General features: G+C 44.6%; 1 protein-coding gene across 1 annotated transcript; it reads right to left on the minus strand.

Moving 5' to 3' along the window:
• Positions 1 to 231: 231 nt before the first annotated feature.
• LOC122946512 (NFKB activating protein) lies at positions 232 to 15,072 on the minus strand. The gene is made up of 9 exons (XM_044306199.1): positions 14,751 to 15,072; positions 12,868 to 12,948; positions 12,117 to 12,190; positions 11,901 to 12,014; positions 10,905 to 10,950; positions 5,689 to 5,801; positions 4,850 to 4,928; positions 2,715 to 2,864; positions 232 to 681 (listed from the first exon to the last, which is right to left on the minus strand). The coding sequence occupies exons 1-9, from the start codon at positions 15,011 to 15,013 to the stop codon at positions 507 to 509; spliced, it is 1,095 nt and encodes a 364-aa protein (XP_044162134.1). The 5' UTR covers positions 15,014 to 15,072; the 3' UTR covers positions 232 to 506.
• Positions 15,073 to 20,528: the final 5,456 nt, after the last annotated feature.

The raw sequence follows: 20,528 nt of genomic DNA on the forward strand, positions 1-20,528 counted from the left end.
AATCCAGGCTGCAATGCTGTGGGGTAAAACGTGCAGTTGCTTTACTCCTCTACTGAACTTGGTGGAGCTGCAGTCAACAGCTTGTAGATGAGAAACTGTAAGGCTTGATCCAAAAGGAGGACAACCAGCAGTAAAATGTTCCAGGCAGGGATTTTAGCTTCTGAAATATAGCAGTGATAGAAGTAACCAAACTATCACCAGTGCCAAACAAACACAATAAGAAACAGTGTCTTTGGTTCTTGAAACATTTTTCAGTTTTTTAATAAGTTATTTAAAATTGAACTAAACACAGGCTGTACGTGCCCATATAAATCTGAACAGAAACCCTATTAAAAGGAGTCAGAAGCTAATTTGTGTGATTATATATGTGTACAGCAAGTCTAGGTATATACAAGGGTCTATGAAGTTCACATTTGCAAAAAGCCCTCCACCGTGTTTCCTTGACAAGCTTAGAAGTTAACTCCAGGTACAACCAAATGCTGTAAAAGTTGTGTAGACACTGGTTCTTATTTGTCGTCCTTTCCCTTGGTTTTCCGGTAAACCATCTCCCTGAAGCTTGACAAGATCTTGTTTTCCCTCTTTCGCCGCTCTTCTTGGTTAAAGGAAGCCAGTGCCCTCTTCTCATCTGCACTATAAATCTGGTTCTCCTTACGCAGACGGACAGCCTCCATACGCCGGTGCCTGAAAAACAATGACATGTTAGCTTAGGCCCATTCAGATTAAAATGTTATTATATACTGATGGCATACATCAAAAGTTATGTACAAAATAAGCATATGTCAATCTATTTAACTGTAAAGCAACACAAGTATACTGTGAGGAGGTCAGCATTCCTAGTGCTGGGACAGCTTGTTCATTTTTGAATGTCATGTCTCATAAAAGACAATTATCACCCATCCAAAAGGTAGGTGATCAATGTATGATGGCTGGAGGGTGCACTGCTGTGACCCCCAATATCTAGAATGGGGAGTCCCATGTCCCAGTTCTGGAAGTTGTTGAATGGAGAGGTGTGCCCTGCCACTTCATGAACTATCTATTGGATTGACGTAGATAGCTGAGCGCTGCCCATTTAAGTAACCATCAAAAAGTTGCACTAACACACTAGAGTTGTTGCGATACCAAATTTTTGATTCGGTTTCGATACCATGAAAAAGTTTTGCGATACTCTATACCATGGATGTCAAACTCATGGGCCTCCAGATGTTGCAAAACTACAACTCCCATCATTCCCTGATAGCCGTAGTATGCCCAGGCATGATGGGAGTTGTAGTTTTGCAACAGCTGGAGGGCCACGAGTTTGACATCCCTGCTCTATACCATGCGGAAAAAAATAAAGCAAAAAAGCCACGTGCATTCCGCATTTAAAAAAATGTTTTTATTTATTTTTTCTGTTCCGGCGTTCACCACAGATTTTTTTTTATATTTTGATAGTTTGGACTTTTCTGACGTGGCGATGTTTATTATTTATACATTTTATATGTGAAATGGGGCGATTTATACTTCATATTTTGGTGTTTTTTTTTTTTTTTTTTTTTTTTTTTTTACACTTATTTAATAACTATTTCCCCCCTAAGGGGCTAGAACCTGGGATTTTTTTTCATCCCTTGTCCTATTCACCCTGATAGAGATCTATCAGGGTGAATAAGACCTCACACTGTCCCTGCTGCCCTGTGCGCACAGCATCAGGGATGTTACCATGGCAACCAGGGCTTCAGTAGCGTCCCAGCTGCCATGGTAACCGATCGGAGCCCCAAACTTACACCGCTGGGGCTCCGATCAGAAGCTGCCACTGCACCACCAACGAGTGGGAGGGGAGGGGAGACCCTGTGGCCTCTGCCACCAATAATTTTAATGGGATGGGGGGGGTTGAGCACACTGCACCACCAATGATAATCACCCCTTAATACAGGAGGCGGGTACTGGCAGATCAGCGGCAGTTAACAGCGATTCTGCTGCCGGCACCCGCCTCCTGTATTATGTGTTAAAGACTGACTACTTTTCCTGGGTCCAGACTAAGTATTAGGCTAGTGGCGCCCAGCGATGTCCCAGCACTTATTAGTCCTGGGCGCTGCTCTGTTCGCCCGCTGTGCCCAATTACTGTCTCCTCTCCTGCTCCATATGCTAATTACTATCTGAGCGATGGGGAGGAGACATCAGCTTCTCTAGTGGGCGTTCCTTCTCCCTGGCTGTAGCGCTGTCCAATCGCAGCGCAGGGAGAAGGCACGCCCACTAGTGAAGCTGATGTCTCCTCCCCATCGCTCCGATGGTAATCAGCATGTGGAGCAGGAGAGGAGACAGTTATTGGGCACAGCGGGCGAACAGAGTGGCGCCCAGGAATAATGGTGAGTGCTGGGACATCTCTGGGCGCCGCTTTGTGTGGGAATAGTCCTATCATTGGTGGCGCAGTGCGCCCGCCCCTCTCTCCTCATTGGTGGCAGCGGAAGCAGCAGCACAGGGGGAGGGAGAGACTGCTCCCTTCTCCCCGTGCTGCTGAGAGAACATGAGCGAGCTGACAGCAGTGCGCTCATGTTTAGAGATACTAGACTGCGCAGAAACGCAGCCCAGTATCGAAAAAAATGGAAACCCCGCAACAACCCTATAACACACAAGAGTGTAGTGCAACAGATCTGACCTAGATGCAAGTCAATGATGTGGGACTTCCATGACAGATTATGTCTATATGCAGCTCTCCTAAGAACAGTGTATATACATACCTGCTTCCACTCATCACATAGCCAGACACCTCAAAAGAGGCAATTTCATCACTTGTTAGGCCAATTTCACCTCTTCTCGGGATACGTTTACCAGCCTTTACATATTCTGCCATAGCTGCACCCTCACCAGGTAGCAAAGCATGGCCATAGCTGTTTATAAAGAGAAATATAATGCAAAAGATTAAGTATGACAAATTCAGAGCTCCCATACAGAAAAATCCTCCAAAACCCCCGTGTAAGGCTTCTGTCCTCTTGATGACTTTGAATACACTACAGGTTGAAGTGGTGTTTCCCACAATGTATTAGAGCAGTGATGGGCAAACTGCGGCTCTACAGCTGTTGTAAAACTACAAATCCCATCATGCCCTGCTGTAGGCAGACTGGGCATAATGGGAGTTGTAGTTTTACAACAGTTTGCCCATCCCTGTATTAGAGCTACTGGATGTCAAGAAATCCAGCTCAGCTCTAGTGGTGACTAAAGGCACAATACAGGGCCGTTTTTCACTGCACCAGGGGCTACCAAGTCACTTAGTTCCAGAAAGTAGGTGTTAAACAAATATCTATACATGACAAGGAGTGGAAATGTGGAAAATTATGATGATATTTTTACTATTTTGTTACGTTACAAAAATTAAGACCATTTGTTGAAGAATGCTGCAAAAATATTATAGCCATAGGTTCACATTTGCAGCATATTTTCCGGTTATCTGTTCTGGTCTACGGAAAAAAAAAAAAAAAAAAAAAAAAAAAAAGCGGCACCGGGCCCATTATATGACAGACATCAACAGCACCCGGCAGACTATTTGGGATCTTTAAAGGGGTTATCCCATGACTAATGTAAAAAATTAAAAATCAGTCTTCATATAGTACATGAATCTCTTTCTAGAACCAGCCCTGTACCTCCCATGGATCTAGAGATCTCCCCATTCATTGCTCTGCTAGATTTATATCAAGCTAACAGCTCAAGGGGAGGGTCTTTTCTGCTGCAGCTCAGGAAGCGTGTCCATGCTCTACCTATCACAGCTCAGGGGGCGTGTCCATGCTCTACCCATCACAACTCAGGAGGCAGTTGAAGGTTAAAGGGAACCTGACACCAGGATTTTGGGTATAGAGCCGAGGACATGGGCTGCTAGATGGCCGCTAGCACATCCGCAATACCCAGTCCTCATAGCTCTGTGTGCTTTTATTATGTAAAAAAAAACGATTTTATACATATGCAAATTAACCCGAGATGAGTCCTGTCCCTGACTCATCTCACATACAGGACTCATCTCAGGTTAATTTGCATATGTATCAAATCGTTTTTTTTTACACAATAAAAGCACACAGAGCTATGGGGACTGGGTATTGCGGATGTGCTAGCAGCCATCTAGCAGCCCATGTCCTCAGCTCTATACCCAAAATCCAGGTGACAGGTTCCCTTTAAAACTGAGCATGTGCGGCCTTCTCGGTCAGCAGGTCAAAGTAGTAAGGGAGAGAAAAAAAAAAAACAAAAAAAAAACCACACAGCAGGTGGCGCTATACAGATACATTTTATTGTATAACTCAGCGGCTAGTCTCATTTTTTCATTAAATGCAATGACAAAAGTATTTAGATCCAGGTGCTGGTTTGAAAAGTACAGAATATTTTTCGTGGGACAAACCCTTTAAGGGTTCCATTATGGTGTCAGTAATTCTGCCAAACAAGTGCTTCATGCTTCAGTATGGTGTGCCGCATTTCTGCCACAGTTATTAATGTAAATCTTTCTTTGACACCAAAATCACCACAATTAAAAGGGGTTGTCGATACCTTTTATATCGATGGCCTATCCTTTAGATAGGTTGTCAATATCTGGCTGGTAGAGGTCCAATACCCCGCCAATCAGCTGTTCCAGAGTAGCTCTGACGCCAGAACTAGACAGCTTCGACCACTTTCTAGAACTGGTTACTGTAATGGAAGCAGCACTGCAGAAACTGGCCTTCATCCACTACACAATGGACAGAGCTGTGTAGTTCCAGCACTGGAGATACACTAGAACAGCGAAGGTGCTGGGTATCGGAGCCCCACCAGTCAGATATTGATGCTGAGGATAGGTCATCAATATAAAAAGGAGGGGCAAAACCTTTAAACACGAATAAGTAGCATGTAGGCTTACTTTAATGGTTTATCATCCTGTGATAAATGTGTCATTGGAGCTTCAGGCCCAACAAAATCCACATCTTCAAGATTAGCCTCTGTGGAGAAATAAATTCCAATATTGTACTTTTAGTTGACTTACATCCTTTAATATGCAGCATAAACCATATGCATTTATGAACATGCTCTCATACACAAGTGCACACTGTCTTATTCTAGTCAAATGTCTCAATGAAAGCCTAGGTCTATTTAGGGTATGGCAACATGCAATGTACTTTGGTGCTGAATATCTGCCATAGGTTTTGCTGGGGATCCATGGAAAAAATCCAAATTACATGACGATTTTGCTGAAGATTTGTTGATTTCAACCTCTGCTTTAGGGCTCATTCAGACGGCCGTATGATTTTTGGTAATTCGTTTTTTTTGCGGACAGTTAAGCATGCCCGCAAAAAAACTGATTGCATTCTGTATTTTTACGGACCCATAGACGTCCTGATTTTCACTGCCAAGTATAGAAAATGTTTTATTTGTCTTGCGGCGCCGTGAAACGGAAGAAAAGATGCGGACAGCACACAGTGAATGGGTCCACATCTAATCTGCAAAATTGCATATCAGATGCGAAAAGCAACATACGGCCATCTGAATGAGCCCTAAAACTGACCTGCTGTGGATGTAAAATGCATAATGCAATTTCCAATTTTCAGCAGTGTGGATAGGATTTGTGAAAATTTCATCCACTTTGCCGGTACTGTAAAACGTTGTCAATTTAAGTGCCATTTAGTTTTTTTTCTGTGCTCACTTTGCAAAGTTTTAGGGTGCAATATTCTGCCTAAAAAAAAATAAAAAATAAATACCTACTTGTTCTCTCTACCCATGTAGTTTCTTCTTGCATCTGGTCGTCGGAGTCTTCACTACTGGAATCAGTGGACTCCTTTTTGGTTTTCTTGCTTCTCTTTTTCTTTGATTTCTTTCTGTAAAAATAGTGAAATATGTAAAGTGAAGTCACATTTATGTCAACCACTCTTCTTGTAGTACGTAGAGAAAAAAACAAAAAAAAAAAAAAAACACAGATTGCTAGTGTTGATCGAGCTGAATACCGCGTGTGCTCGAGCACGATGCTGTAGTCTCCTTCCTGCACGTTTGTTGGCTGCTATGCAGCCAATAAACATGCAGGTAAGTACTGCCACTCACTGTAATGCCGTAGACATGTAGGTTACTGGCAATACAGCGATTGGCTGGCCGGAACGCGTCATCGGGTGCTATAAAGCACCCGATGACAAGTCGTTCGGCCAGTCTTAGTCAGGAAGAGCTAAGCTGTAGAAGGGACAGATAGTGTAGGGAATAAAAATTATTTTTTTTGGTTAGGCAGGGTTGGTGTTAGAGATGCAAAAGTCCTTTTAAGGACTATTGTTGTATCTGGCAGCAATATATATTTTTAGCGCAACCTGTGCTAAATAGCTTGCAATTGTTTGGCCGCTGCAGACAGCGACATTATCTGCGCTACATCTCCTGTGTAACGTGTGCGCAGCCAAAAATATCTGATATCCAGTGTACTTTTTCTATAGACTGTGTCTACTGCGGACAGTGATATTACCTGCGCTACATGTCCTGTATAACGTTTGTGCATCATAAATATCAGTGACATTCAGTTTAATTTATTTGCGCATACACTTACAAAACCTGCGCTACTGTACGTGTGACATACTTGCAAGCATATATACCATTTAATATGCAAAAGGCGAGCATTAAGGGACGGGGAAGTGGCTGTGCTGCTGATGGTGCACGCAGAGGCCGTGGCCCTGGGTGCGGTGAAACTGCGCCTGCTGCCAGAGCACAAGAAACACACTCATCCACGATACCTAGATTCATGTCCCAGTTTGCAGGGCGCCGCAGGACACCACTATCGAAGTCAGACCAGTGCGACCAGGTGGTTGGTTGGATTGCAGCAGATAATGCTTCCAGTCGGTTAAACACCACCCTGTCTTCCTCAAAGTCCAGTCTCAGTAGCCAAGAGTCTGGTCAACAGAATTCTCACCCTGATCCTCCTTCCTCCCACCATAGAGAGTCTTGCCAAACAAGTGACCCCACACTTGGATATATCGAGGAGCTCTTTTCATCGCCATTTATTGATTTGGCCTCTCGCCAACCGCTTATAGAGGGACATGAGGAGATCGTGTGCACCGATGCCCAAACTCTTGTGCATCCACAGTCACAAGAAGATGACGGTGGAGAACGGAAATTAGTGTTTCACGAGATGGATGAGGATGATGATGAGACACAGTTGCCAATAAAGAGGATGACCAGAGTGAGGAAGTGGAAGAGGAGGTGGTGGACGATGAAATCACTGACCCAACCTGGGAAGCTGGCAAGCTGAGCGACGACAGCAGTACAGAGGGGGAGGGATCTGCAGCACCGTAACAGGCTGGAAGAGGCAGTGGGGTGGCAAAAGGGAGAAGGTGGGTCACACCAAACAGGCCCGCAACTGTTCCCTGGAGCACCCCCTTGCGGCAATCTCCCTTGCCAAGGGGTAAGTGTTCCGCAGTCTGGCGCTTTTTTGAGGAAAGTGCGGACAACAAAAGAATTGTAATTTGCAAACTGTGTCATACAAAAATGAGCAGAGGCGTGACCACTAGCAACCTCACCACCACCAGCATGATCCCCCACATGGCATCAAAGCACCCTAATAGGTGGGCTGAAAGCCTGGGTCCACAATCAGTGTCTGCGGGTCACACTACTGCCTCCTCTTCCCCTGTGTTACATAATGGCCAATCCCCTGTCCAAGACGCAGGCCCGGAAGCCTCCTGCCATGCACCTGGACCTTCGCAAGCACCATCAGCTAGCACATCCATTTCTGTGTCCCAGTGCAGCGTACAGATGTTTATACCCCAGGCTTTAGAATGAAAGCACAAATACCCAGCCACCCACCCACAGGCCATAGCATTAAATGCGCACCTTTCCAAATTGCTGGCCCTGGAAATGTTGCCATTTAGGCTAGTGGACACTGAGGCTTTCCACAGCCTGATGGCGGCGGTGGTCCCTCGCTACTCAGTCCCCAGCCTCCACTTTTTTTCCCCGCCTTACACCAGCATGTGTCCCATCAATACTACAGATCACTATTCCAAAGTGAAACAATGAGTAAGGCTACTTTTCACACATCACATTTGCGTTCGGGGCTCCGCTTGCGAGTTCCGTTTAAAAGGCTCTCACAAGCGGCCCCGAACGCATCCGTCCAGCCCCAATGCATTCTGAGTGGATGCGGATCCGCTCAGAATGCATCAGTCTGGCAGCGTTTGGGTGTCCGCCTGGCCGTGCGGAGGCAAACGGATCCGTCCAGACTTACAATGGAAGTCAATGGGGGCGGATCCGTTTGAAGGTGACACAATATGGCTCAATTTTCAAACGGATCCGTCCCCCATTGACTTTCAATGTAAAGTCTGGACGGATCCATCGTCTGCATTATATGAGCGGATCAGTCTCAGACGGATCCGCTATGAACGCAAGTGTGAAAGTAGCCTGACCCTAAGTTCACACCTGAGCGTTTTACAGCGCGTTCAAACGCGCTGTAAAACGCTCAACACATGAAAACCAATGCTTCCCTATGGGAATGGTTCTCACATGGGCGTTTTACAGCGCGTACGATCGCGCTGTAAAACGCCCGACGCATAATCAAGTTCTTGAGCTCATTTGGGGCGTTTTGACGCGCGTTTGTGGCCATAGGACACTGCAGTCAATCACTCAAACGAGTGTTTACTATTACAAAAAACGCGCATAAAAACACGCGTTTGAGAAACGCTCAGGTGTGAAAGCAGGGTAAATCATGAAAAAGACAAGTAAAATCATCGAAAAACAAGGTGTAGGGACAGAAATAGGGAACTTTTTTTTAATATACTTTATTCAGAGAAATCATACATTTATACTAGAAAACTTGCCCAGAAATGTCCCTTAGCAGAGTGAGTTTTGTTAAGGCACATCCATCTTCCTAATACAGTAGAGTGCAGTAATGATTGGGAAGAAGGACTGGGCTAGGAGCTCACAGTGGACAATTAAAGGGGTTGTCCAGCCATTAATACTGATGACCTATCTTTAGGAGAGGTAATCAATATCTGATCGGCAGGGGTCCGACATCCGGCAATCAGCTAAAGAGGAGGTGGCCGCTTCCTAGTCATTATACGATGTCTTGTCTCCTGTGTAGCTGCGGCATAGTCTAATTACAAGCACTTGCTTCATCCACTTGAATGGAGCAGGCACTTGTATTACGCTGACCTTCCAAGTGCAGAGTAATAAATAGGAGGCGGCATGGAGCGAGGCCTACTCTTCAAACAGCCGATCGACGGAGGTGCTGGGTGTTGGACCCCCGCCGTTCAGATACTGATGACCTATCCTAATGACAGGTCATCAATATTACCGGCTGAACAACCCCTTTGATATCTGTACCCTAAATATTTTCATCTTCTTAGCCATTTCTCACTGATCAGAGTGGCCAGGGCTGGCAGCAATTGCTTTTGCTTTATCCCCGTTGCACTGAGTAACTAACCAGCTGCCAGGAGGTACATGATGGCGAGCAGTAAGGGCTTGCCATCACTATAATTGTCCCTATATACAGTATTACACCTTCCAGCTAATTCTAAGTGTCAGGATATCTGTACGTCATGCAGCAAGGCAACGACCCCAAACACACAAGTCTTTATCATAGATTAGTTAAAGAAGAATAAAGATAAAGTTTTGGAATGGGCAAGTCAAAGTCCAGACCTTGATCGGATAGAAATGTTGTGGAAGGACATAAGCAAGCAGTTCATGGGAGGAAACCCACCAACATAACAGAATTGAAGCCATTTTGTACAGAGGAATGGGTTAAAATCCCTCCAAGCCGATGTGCAGCAATTAGAAAAAAACGTCTAAAAAGCAAAGGTTCACATACTTTTGCTGCTTAGAGTAGGGATCGACCGATATTGATTTTTTAGAGCCGATACCGATAATCTGTGAACTTTCAGGCCAATAGCCGATATTTTATATCTCATAATATATTATTATATTAGTTCCAAGTCACTGAGGTGGTGGAAATTTGCATTTGGCACTAGTATATTATAAATTAATAAAGTCCTTAGTTGGTAGTCAATTTACACACACACACACTATCTATCTATCCACACAGGAAAAATGGCGGCACTGGAACACAATCAAAGAAAAAGAGGGTGCACGTCTCCAGGGGAATAGGCTTCTTACCCCAATGTATAATCCAGAAAAGTAGGCGGCACTCCGATAAAGATGACAAGTGAACTTTATTCACCCAGGTGGTGGCAGATATAATATACTAGTGCCAAATGCCAATTTCCACACCATCCCTCCTCACTGACTTTCTTAACCCCTATCAGACCTCAGATCAGCCCTTTATTAACCCCTATCAGACCACAGATGAATAAAATAAACTCCTCACCTCTCCTGCACCACGGCTCCTCTTCATCTCCGGGTCCAGCGTCTCGCTCCCGTGTTCTCCGGCCCGCGCTGCACGGTTACCTGACAGCGTGCAGCGTCAGGTCATAGTGCGCGCACTACGTCCTGATGCTGTACGGGGTCAGGACAGTGCAGCACGGGCCCCATCAAAAAAGACCAGGAAGCGCTTACTAGTATTCGCTTTATACGCATTATCGGTATATCGGCAAGGTTAGATGCCGATAATGTACAAAATCCCGAATATTCGCCGATAATATCGGTAATTCCGATAATCGGTCGATCCCTAGCTCACACTCATGATATTGGATAATTTCTCAATAAATAAATGACCCAGTCTAATATTTTTGACTCATTTGTTTGACGTGGTTATCTTTAGCTACTTTTAGGCAGAAGTATAGAAAATTCTGAACAGGTTGCAAACTTTTTAAGCACCACTGTAAATCCCATATAGTATAACAGAGAGGTACAGAGCATGCGCAGCCACTTCCCTGCTGGGACGAGGAAGCCCCACTGGGGTCTTAACAGTCAGAAAACCCCTTTAACATAAGACAAGCCCAATCATGATAGATACGCAAATAAACCAATCATCTCATATCTGTCCTGTAATTATGGCATCAACTTACTTTTTGTGTTTCTTCTTTTTCTTTGATTTCTTTTTCTCATCTTCATCTATTAAAGAAAAAAATATTTTTGAAAACTTTATACAGCTAATTTATGCACTGCTTGAAATGGTTTTTAACCTCTAAAAAGGGGTTTTCTGGGACTTATATATCGATGGCCTATTTTCAGACCAAGGGGGAGGGGGAGGATGTCTGACACTACCGCCAATCAGTTGTTCTGCAGTAGCTTCAGCAATAGGCACCATAACTACAAACAAAGCTACGTCCATTGTGTAGTGGCCACTGGTTACTGCAGTTCGGCTCCCATTAACCTGAACAGGAGCAGCACCGCAGTACCCAGCTCTGGCCACACCTACTGTAGAAACGATGATCGGTGAGGTGCCGTGTGTTGGCTAGACCACCAATATAAAAGTCCCCGAAAACCAAAGCTTGCTGCTATAAAGGGGCCTTAGGGACGTATCGATTTGGGTTCTTTCCTGAATCACAGTGTTCTGAGAAGTCACAACCTACAGTGTAAATGACACATTACCTTTATTCTGCAGGTCAGCATTATTTTTTTGACATGTTAAAATTCTTTTACACAAAAAAAAAAAAAAAAATCATAGTGCCGCAATACCTATGTGAGTTGCACGAGTTAAAGAGTAAAAATGGCCTGAGGCTAATGACAGCGACCGACAATATAGCTTTCAAAAAAAGCTGCACTGTGACTGCGATGACTGAACAGCGTCATAGCTAGGAAGACGATTCTACCCCAGGAGCCAAGATGTGGACGTCGCCTTGGAATACCGCTCTCTATTAGCATATAGTGTGCGCTGTATACTAGGGACCGTATATCAGGATACCCTCCAACCAGAAAGGGCAAAACTCAGAGGGGCGGCAGGAAAACGATAATGTGTACAGCTTTCACTTTCTAAGCAAGTGCTACCATGGCATGTAGCCTAAATTCTCCCTGCCAGTATGGGAACCCTAGCTGAGGAAAAAGTGATTGCTACGAGTTACCACTGCTTTCTGACTGTTCGGAGCCGCTTTCGCTGTCTTCTGAGTGTTTTCTATGCTTTTTTCTTGATGACTTTTTCTTTTTTTTCTTTTTCTTTTTTTTCTTCTTCTTCTCTTCTAAAAAATAACATTCAAACGTGTAAGGGAAAAAAAAAAAGGAGAGACAGAAATCCTAATCTTATCCAAACGTATCCAGAGAGCTTGAGAAGGCTTACCCACCTTCTGAGGAAGAGTCTGAACTGTTAGATTTTTTAGATTTTTCCTCCTCTTCTACGGGAGTGTGTTCATCAGAGCTGCAACAGACAAACAAAGCAGAATTACTGTAAAACTGCTTTTCATCCCCTCAAAATGAGGACTTGCAGCTTAAAGAGGCCTGAAACGTGGAGAGCGACCTGTTCATTCACCACTATGGGGAAAAAGGGTCAGTATGAACCAGTGAACAGGACCACCATTCTCTAAAGTGTCCGATGGCTTTGCCATCAATGAGAAGAATGGAAATGTCTCCTAAAGCAGTATTCCTTAACGCCGGTCATGTTTTTAGGATTTCTTTAGTATTGAGCAGGTGATATAATTAGTGTCAATGCCTTAGGACTTACCACAGGTGTTTATGGTGTGGGATATTCTCAAATCCTAACTGGTAGGTGGGCCCTGAGGACTGGAGTTGGGGAACTCTGTCCTAAAGGGGTTTTCCTCCCTCATTTCAGTGTAAGTGCTCAGCTGTTTAGGTACCTGCCATAGAGTTGCACTGAGCGACAGTGGCCATGTTGAATAAATGCTCCACACAGCTCCTCACCATGGACATGCTGATGCAGAGGACCTGGGAAGTCCAATATCCCATACTAGTGACTGATTGGGATCCCAGAGGTCCAATATCCTATACTGCAGATATGTGATATATTAGATATACCTTCGTTTTCATTAGTCATGTTTGTGGGAAAATCCTTTGACCGATGAGTGGGTGATAACTTACTCTGGTTCTGGAACTTTCGGTGAAAGACCCCAGACTTCTGGAGCTCCCAATTCTCCAATCCTCTCTCTTTCATTCAGACGTCTGCACAAAGGAAAAACACAGTAATGTGAAAAATCTTATAAGACAGGAAGGCCAGGCATGCGCGTACACTGCTCATCTACTTGACAAGAGACCTGTTCCTGGGACCCCCACCTATTGGACATTGACGGCCTATCCTATCAGGGTAAATGCACAGGATCAGGATTGTGTGCAGATTTACATGTGGAATATCCGCACCGCAGGTCATGTACATTGTATTCTAGGAGGATTTTAAATTCTCATGCACACAATGCAGATTTTTTCCATGAGGATTTTGACCTGCGGTGCGGATTTTAAAGTCTGCAGAATGTCAATTTATTTAATTTTTCCTGTCCGGATTTTCTCCATTCACATCAGTGGGGACAGTAAAATCCACATGTGGAAAATCCGGACCAATTGAGAGGATTGACCGCACGTATTTCTCTGCGAACACCTGCAGATTTCAGTGCGGCATGTCTGCACATAAATTCTGAACGTGTGCATTTACCCTTTGTAGCCAGATAAGAGTGCCTCTTTTGTGGCAATCAAAGGCTGTGGACGCCTTTACTCTTTTGTTGCTATTGCTCATCTGCTTTCTATATAGTATAGTAATCCACTTGTTCGCGCAGCCCGGCTTCTCTTCTTTCTTCAGGACCTGGGTAAAGGACCTTTGATGACACCACTGCGCTCTTCACATGATCCATCAGCATGGTGATGGATCGTGTGATGGACCATGTGATGAGCGCAGTGGCGTCACCACAGGTCCTTTTCCTCACAGATCAGCAAAGAAGAAGAGAAGCCGGGCTGCGCGAACAAGTGGATTAAAGTGAGTTAAATTAATTTTATTTTTTTAATCCCCTCCAGCCCTATTTTACTAAGCATTCTGTATTAAGAATGCCAATTTCCCTTATAACCATGCTATAAAAAGGAAAATAATATAATGACCGGGTCCCCATCCCAATCATCTCCTAGCAACCATGCGTGAAAATCACACCACATCTGCACTTGCTTGCGATTTTCACACAGCCCCATTCACTTCTATGGGGCCTGCATTGCGTGAAAAACGAACAAAATAGAGCTTGCTGCGAGGGGGGGGGGGGGGGAGTGGAGGGGCGCACTGCGCCACCAATGATAATTAACATTTAATATACAAATACAGCCGGCGGCAGAAACACATTGTTATCAACACGTTAGTTATCATTGGTGGCGCATTGGCCACAGCCCCTCTCCCCCCTTCCCTCATTGGTGGCAGCGGCAGAACAGGGGGAGGGAGAGACTGCTTCCTTCTCCCTGTGCTGCTGAGGGAACATGGAGAGCGCTGAGAGCAGCACAATCCATGTTCTCTGATACCGGGCTGTGCAGTAGCACAGCCTAATATTGGTTATAGACAAATCCCGGTATCGTATCGATACCGGGACAAAATAATCGATTGGGTATCGAAAGTTCGATACCCAAAACAACCCTAGTGTTGGTCCCATTTTCATATGTGCCGCATTGCTGAGAAAAATTATGTTTTATTATACGTATGTTTTAATGTATGTATGAGCCTCTGTGAGCAGCAATTTGAGAGAGATCAGAGCCTCTAGGAGTAATGGTAACGTCCCCGTTGCTCCGAGAGGCTCATTTACTTCTGGGGAGATTTAGGAAAACTAGTGCAAAAAAGTGGTACTTTGTCAAAAACAACTAGACTTTAACCGTCATTTCCCATAGGGCCTTGGACAGTAATAACCTGACGGTTGCTATAGGAGACGGCTGCACTAGCTCTCCCAGATATAGACACTGGCCGGGTCGTACCATTGTACAGGGGGCACATGTCTCCTCCTCACCTGGCTATAAACGCTTCCTGCCTCTGTCTCATAATCTCCTCCTTTCCTTTCTCGTAGTAGTCCCCCCACTGCTTGCCGTGGTACGTCCGGCTGGAAGGGGCTCGCTCTCTGGAGCGGCTGCGGCGGTGGCCATTGCTGACACTTCGTTCTCGGGACTTGGATCTCCTGCTCTTCTTCTCCGGGGACCTGTCGCTACTGCTGCTGTGGTGCCGTTTCCGTGGAGAGCCCGGACTGCGGCTCCGGGAGCGGTGTATGGGCGGCATGCCTAACACTCACTTTCTACCTTGTTTACAAGGAACCGGAAGTAGTTTCTACGGAAGCCGAGGCGTGACCAAGACGGAAACGCGTTCTTCTGACGTCACTCAAGATAACGTTATTGGGGGAGATTTCTCAAAACTGGTATAAAGGAAAACTGATAGCAACCAATCAGATTCCACCTTTCACTTTTTAGAGCGCCTTTGGAAAATGAAAAGTGGAATCTGATTGGTTGCTATGGGTAACTAAGCCAGTTCTATTTCACACCAGTTTTTATAAATCTCTCTCATTCTGTTTATATCAGAAATACTACATAAGGATATAATAAGGACAGTTTAACCAAATTCACCCCTATAGAGGACTTTTGCTTTATTTTAACCCCCCCTCCCCCATAATAAAATATATCATATAATATACACCCTTTATGTGCCAATGAGGCTGGGAGGTGAGGTCAATCTGTGGCAGGTGCAGTGACATAACCATAGTGCTTCTGAAAGCAACATATATGACCTATATACGTGGTTTCCTGTGTGTTGTATACGTGGTTTTCTTACAACATTTTTTGTAACCCCAATTTTTTAACATAAGAGATGCCCCCCACATCTGCCAAGAGGTCCATGTCATGGAGAAGTAGATGATCCAAATGCCCAAATATCTATTCCTTCTAAGATGTATTAGGGCATTTTTCTTTGGTCACAGATTCTGTATACTGAGGTACGGTATGGGCCCATAGATTGGTGCACATTATATATCTGTAATGCAGTGTTGATGTGCTGCTTTCAGTGCCCGCTCTTTATTTTAAAATGAACAAAAGCCATAATTTGTTTTTTTTTTTCTTTATACTAATATGCACGTGCCCTCTCACCCTTTAAGCCGGTCAGAAGCATAAAGAGGCTCTCGTGATTTCCTTAGACTTTTTTAAAAGTGGAGCGCAGTAGTAACCATCTCTGTCCCACTATACACAATGAATGGGACTGTAGATCCCATACCACCCATTAGTTTAAAAGCCTAAGGAGGGTCCACCACAGCAGCACACGGAGCGCACCATGGCAGATTTTTTTTTAAAACTAAGCCACGCATCTAACTCCACCCAATGCTTATCCATACACACCCAATCCCACCCAGTCCCCTTAGGCCCCTTTCACACGGGCGAGTATTCCGCACGGATGCGATGCGTGAGTTGAACGCATTGCACCCGCACTGAATACCGACCCATTCATTTCTATGGGGCTGTTCACATGAGCGGTGATTTTCATGCATCACTTATGCGTTGCGTGAAAATCGCAGCATGCTCTATTTTGTGCGTTTTTCACTTAACGCAGGCCCCATAGAAATGAATGGGGTTACGTGAAAATCGCAAGCATCCGCAAGCAAGTGCGGATGCGGTGCGATTTTCACGCACGGTTGCTAGGAGACGATCGGGATGGAGACCCGATCATTATTATTTTCCCTTATAACATGGTTATAAGGGAAAATAATAGCATTCTGAATACAGAATGCACAGTCAAATACAGCTGGAGGGGTTAAAAAATAATTAAAAATGATTTAACTCACCTTAGTCCACTTGTTCGCGTAGCCCGGCATCTCCTTCTGTCTCCTTTGCTAAACAGGACCTGGGGTGAGAATTAATTACATGAACAGGACCTGTGGTGACGTCACTCCGGTCATCACATGTTCCAGCACCATGGTAAAATATCATGTGACGGACCATGTGATGACCGGAGTGACGTCATCACAGGTCCTGTTCATGTAATTAATGTTCACCCCAGGTCCTGTTCAGCAAAGGAGACAGAAGGAGATGCCGGGCTACGCGAACAAGTGGACTAAGGTGAGTTAAATAATTTTTTATTTTTTTTTAACCCCTCCAGCACTATTTTACTATGCATTCTGTATTCAGAATGCTATTATTTTCCCTTATAACCATGTTATAAGGGAAAATAATACAATCTACAAAACACCGATCCCAAGGCCGAACTTCTGTGAAGAAGTTCTGGTACCAAACATGCGTGATTTTTTTCACGCGAGTGCAAAACGCATTACAATGTTTTGCACTCGCGCAGAAAAATCGCGGGTGTTCCCGTAACACACCCGCACATTTTCCCGCAACGCCCGTGTGAAAGGGGCCTTAGTGTCCCCACACATTAGTTATGTCCCCTTAGAACCCTCAAAGTTCCAATAAATGTAGTGAAGTTCCACAAGGTATTTCCGCATAAAGCAGTTTATTCTACTTACAAAAAGGACATAAAAATTCAGCCTTCTAAAATCAATGTATTCTCATCACAAAAAGTCCACCCGACCCGGGTTTCGCCAGTCCAGCTTCGTCAGGGGCGATGATGAAGCTGGACTGGCGAAACCCGGGTCGGGTGGACTTTTTGTGATGAGAATACATTGATTTTAGAAGGCTGAATTTTTATGTCCTTTTTGTAAGTAGAATAAACTGCTTTATGCGGAACTACCTGGTGGAACTTCACTATTGTGTTATAACTTCTCTCTAGGGTGCAGGTGTACGTGAGTGCGCCAGCCTCTGGAAACCGATTGTTTGGCTACAAGGTGAAACAACTGCGCATTTGGGATAAGGATCTGGGATTGGAATTCTACACTCATAGGCAGCACGATCAACATTTATTGGAACTTTGACTGTGAAGCGAACTTTACCCACGTCGCTTGGTGGATCTGCAGCGCCGATAAGTAACCACAAAGATCAGAGACTGTTTGAATTTTACCCCTAGCACCCTCACTCAGTAGTTAAGCCCCCTTACTGCCTCCACTCAGTAGTTTAACCCCCTAAGTACCCCAATGCAGTAATTATGCCCCACTTACAGTAGTGCTGCCCCCTTGCAAAAATGTGTTGCCCCCTTAGGCAAGTTTCACCCTAGCGTTTGAAGATTCTGTGCTGGATCTCTCTGGATCCTAGCATTGCTGCAAGCTACCATATCGCCGTCCGGCCTCATTCACTATTATAGGAATTGGCAGAGGTCGCAACATGGCAAATATGCAGAGAATCGGCCAGACGAAAACTGCTGGATGCAATAGTTTTCGTCTGGCCTCTTCTCAGTATGTTTGCCAGGTTGTGGCAAGATCTCCGCCGGTCCCAATTATAGTGAATGGGGCCGGCGGGTATTGGGTAGGGTCTGACAGTGCCGGATCCAGACATGCCTAACACTAGTGTGAAACTAGCCTTACAGTAGTGTCCACAAAATAATTAGCCCTGTTCGCCCAATGAATGGAGCACATAATGCTCTGTCCAGCAGCAGGTGCAGTGCCATCATCGTGCCTGCTGAGCTGAGCAGAAGAGCTGATTCTCCATCCAGGGAATAACCTTTGGCCTATGCACTCTCCTCCACAGCTCAGCAGGCTCGATGACGTCACCTCATCACCCCTGCTGATGGGCAGAGCGCAGCCCAGTGACTGGTGGAGCACAGAGCTGAAGGCTGTCTGCTTCACATTGCATTCTGCATCCTCAGAATACAGATACAGTTAAAATCGGGATATACCTCCGCCATCCCAGGACCACTGTCCCGGGACTGTCCTGTAGGATCGGGGGTGGCTGGGAGGTATGAGTTCCAGCACTGACTTCTGGAATAGCTGATTGGCGGGGCATCAAACTCCCATTTATCAGATAGTAATGATCTATCCTGAGGATAGGCCATCAATATAAAAGTACTGGGAAACCCCTTTAATGACCTATCTTGAGGATAGACCATCAGTATGAGATCAGTGGTCTTCTGACTGGTTCCATCTGTCATGCGTAATGCATCCCATTCCTACATGGCAGAATTTTTCTAATGCAGATCTCCCCACAACTCAGGCTCTGCAGCAAGATCTGAATGTGTTACGTGTAGAATTTGCTGTGGGTTCACTGCAGATTTAACCCTAAATGTTGAAAGGGTGGAATCCAAAAAGATAAACCACTAGGCAAGGTAGGCAGCGCCAGATACAACAGGAGAGGGAATGAATGGAGAATTGGCCAATGATGTGTGCAGCTTCAAGGCTAAGACAGCTACAGTAACTTCTCAGCAAGCCCTACGTATAATACAGTCGTGGTGAATTCTGTTGAGACGGTGTTCACATGGGTTGGATTTGCCATAGATATATACTGAAGTGGTGAAGAATAGGTGCAAAAAAATTGGAGACTGATTCTGGTCACAAATCTGCCAGTGGATAGACCCCATGCTAATTTTGTATGCAAATGGAAAAAATTATAATATGGACACTGTATAATGAAGGACTAACACAACAAATTAAAAAGTAGAATAGTTTATGAAGGATTACAGTCTGGGGGCCCTGTCCCATCACTTTTTATGGCCCAGGAGAACCATCACTCTCTGGACACAGTAGTCAGTTCCAATTGAGGTAACAGAACCTAGGGTCTTTATACTAATTTTCTGGTGTTACCCTGGTAGGGGTAGCAAGCCGAATGGCTACAAATAGAAGTGAGGAAGGCCTTCCTAATTAGCAAACTGGACAGAAAATAGAAAAAGCAATGTGGCTGGGAAATAGGGGGGTCTTCCAGGAGTAGTAGCCAAGTGTCCAAACATACAAAATAACAGTAAAAGTGACTTATGGTACCAGCCAGCTGGACATGTCCATGAATAAAAGGATGGTGGGGGCTTGCAGGACAGCCACATCACTAGAAATAGACAGGCACATTAAATATATACACATACACCAAAATCACATAGATAAAGGGGCTCAGAAAAAGAGTAGATATTAAGGGTAGGGCTTTCAATGAAGTTAGCGTACACATCAGGTGCACATGTTCTGTATAGTAATAGCTAAACATGACATAGTCTTAGAAGAAATTGGCAAGTGTGAGCAAATCTAACAGTTGTTAAATTAGTTGTTCTGGGCAATGGACTCATCATGCAGTTTTCAGAAATTGATCATTCTAGGGCTCCTTTAAACGGTCTTCATCTCTCATCAATGTTTTCACAGAACTCATAGGCATCAGTAGCATCAACATCAGGGTGATCTCAGTCTAGGATCGGGATCAATCTGTAAAAAGAAAGATAAACAAGAGAATCAGCCCCTTCATATAATACAAGATATGTCCCTGTAAATGCACTTTTAGTGCTTCCTTGACAGATGTAGTAGTTGGCTTCTGTGCCCAGCACTAGTTCTGGTATGACCTTCTGTGGTCCTGTCCATATCACACCACAAAATTTGGCTTGTTGTGCAGGTCCCTGCACTTTATTAGGATTTGTTGCCCATTCTTTTTGTTGCATATGTTCTGTTACAATTTTTAAGTCTTTAGCATCATTTTCCTTTGTTGAATCTGAAAGCATGATGTCATCAATATAATGGTATATGATGCAAGTCAACGTAGGCAGTTGCTGTAAATGCCTAGCTACCAGTCCATGACAGATGTTTGTATCCTTGTGGCACCACTGTCAATGTGTATTGTATTGTGCCCCCCTTCACAGTAGTTATGTCTTCCTTGTGCTACCTCACAGTAGTTATGTCCTCCTTGTGGCCCCTTCACAGTACTAATGCCCACCTTTGTGACCCATCACAGTAGTTATA

Source organism: Bufo gargarizans, chromosome 9 (assembly GCF_014858855.1).
Source record: "Bufo gargarizans isolate SCDJY-AF-19 chromosome 9, ASM1485885v1, whole genome shotgun sequence".
Taxonomy (NCBI): Eukaryota; Metazoa; Chordata; class Amphibia; order Anura; family Bufonidae; genus Bufo; species Bufo gargarizans.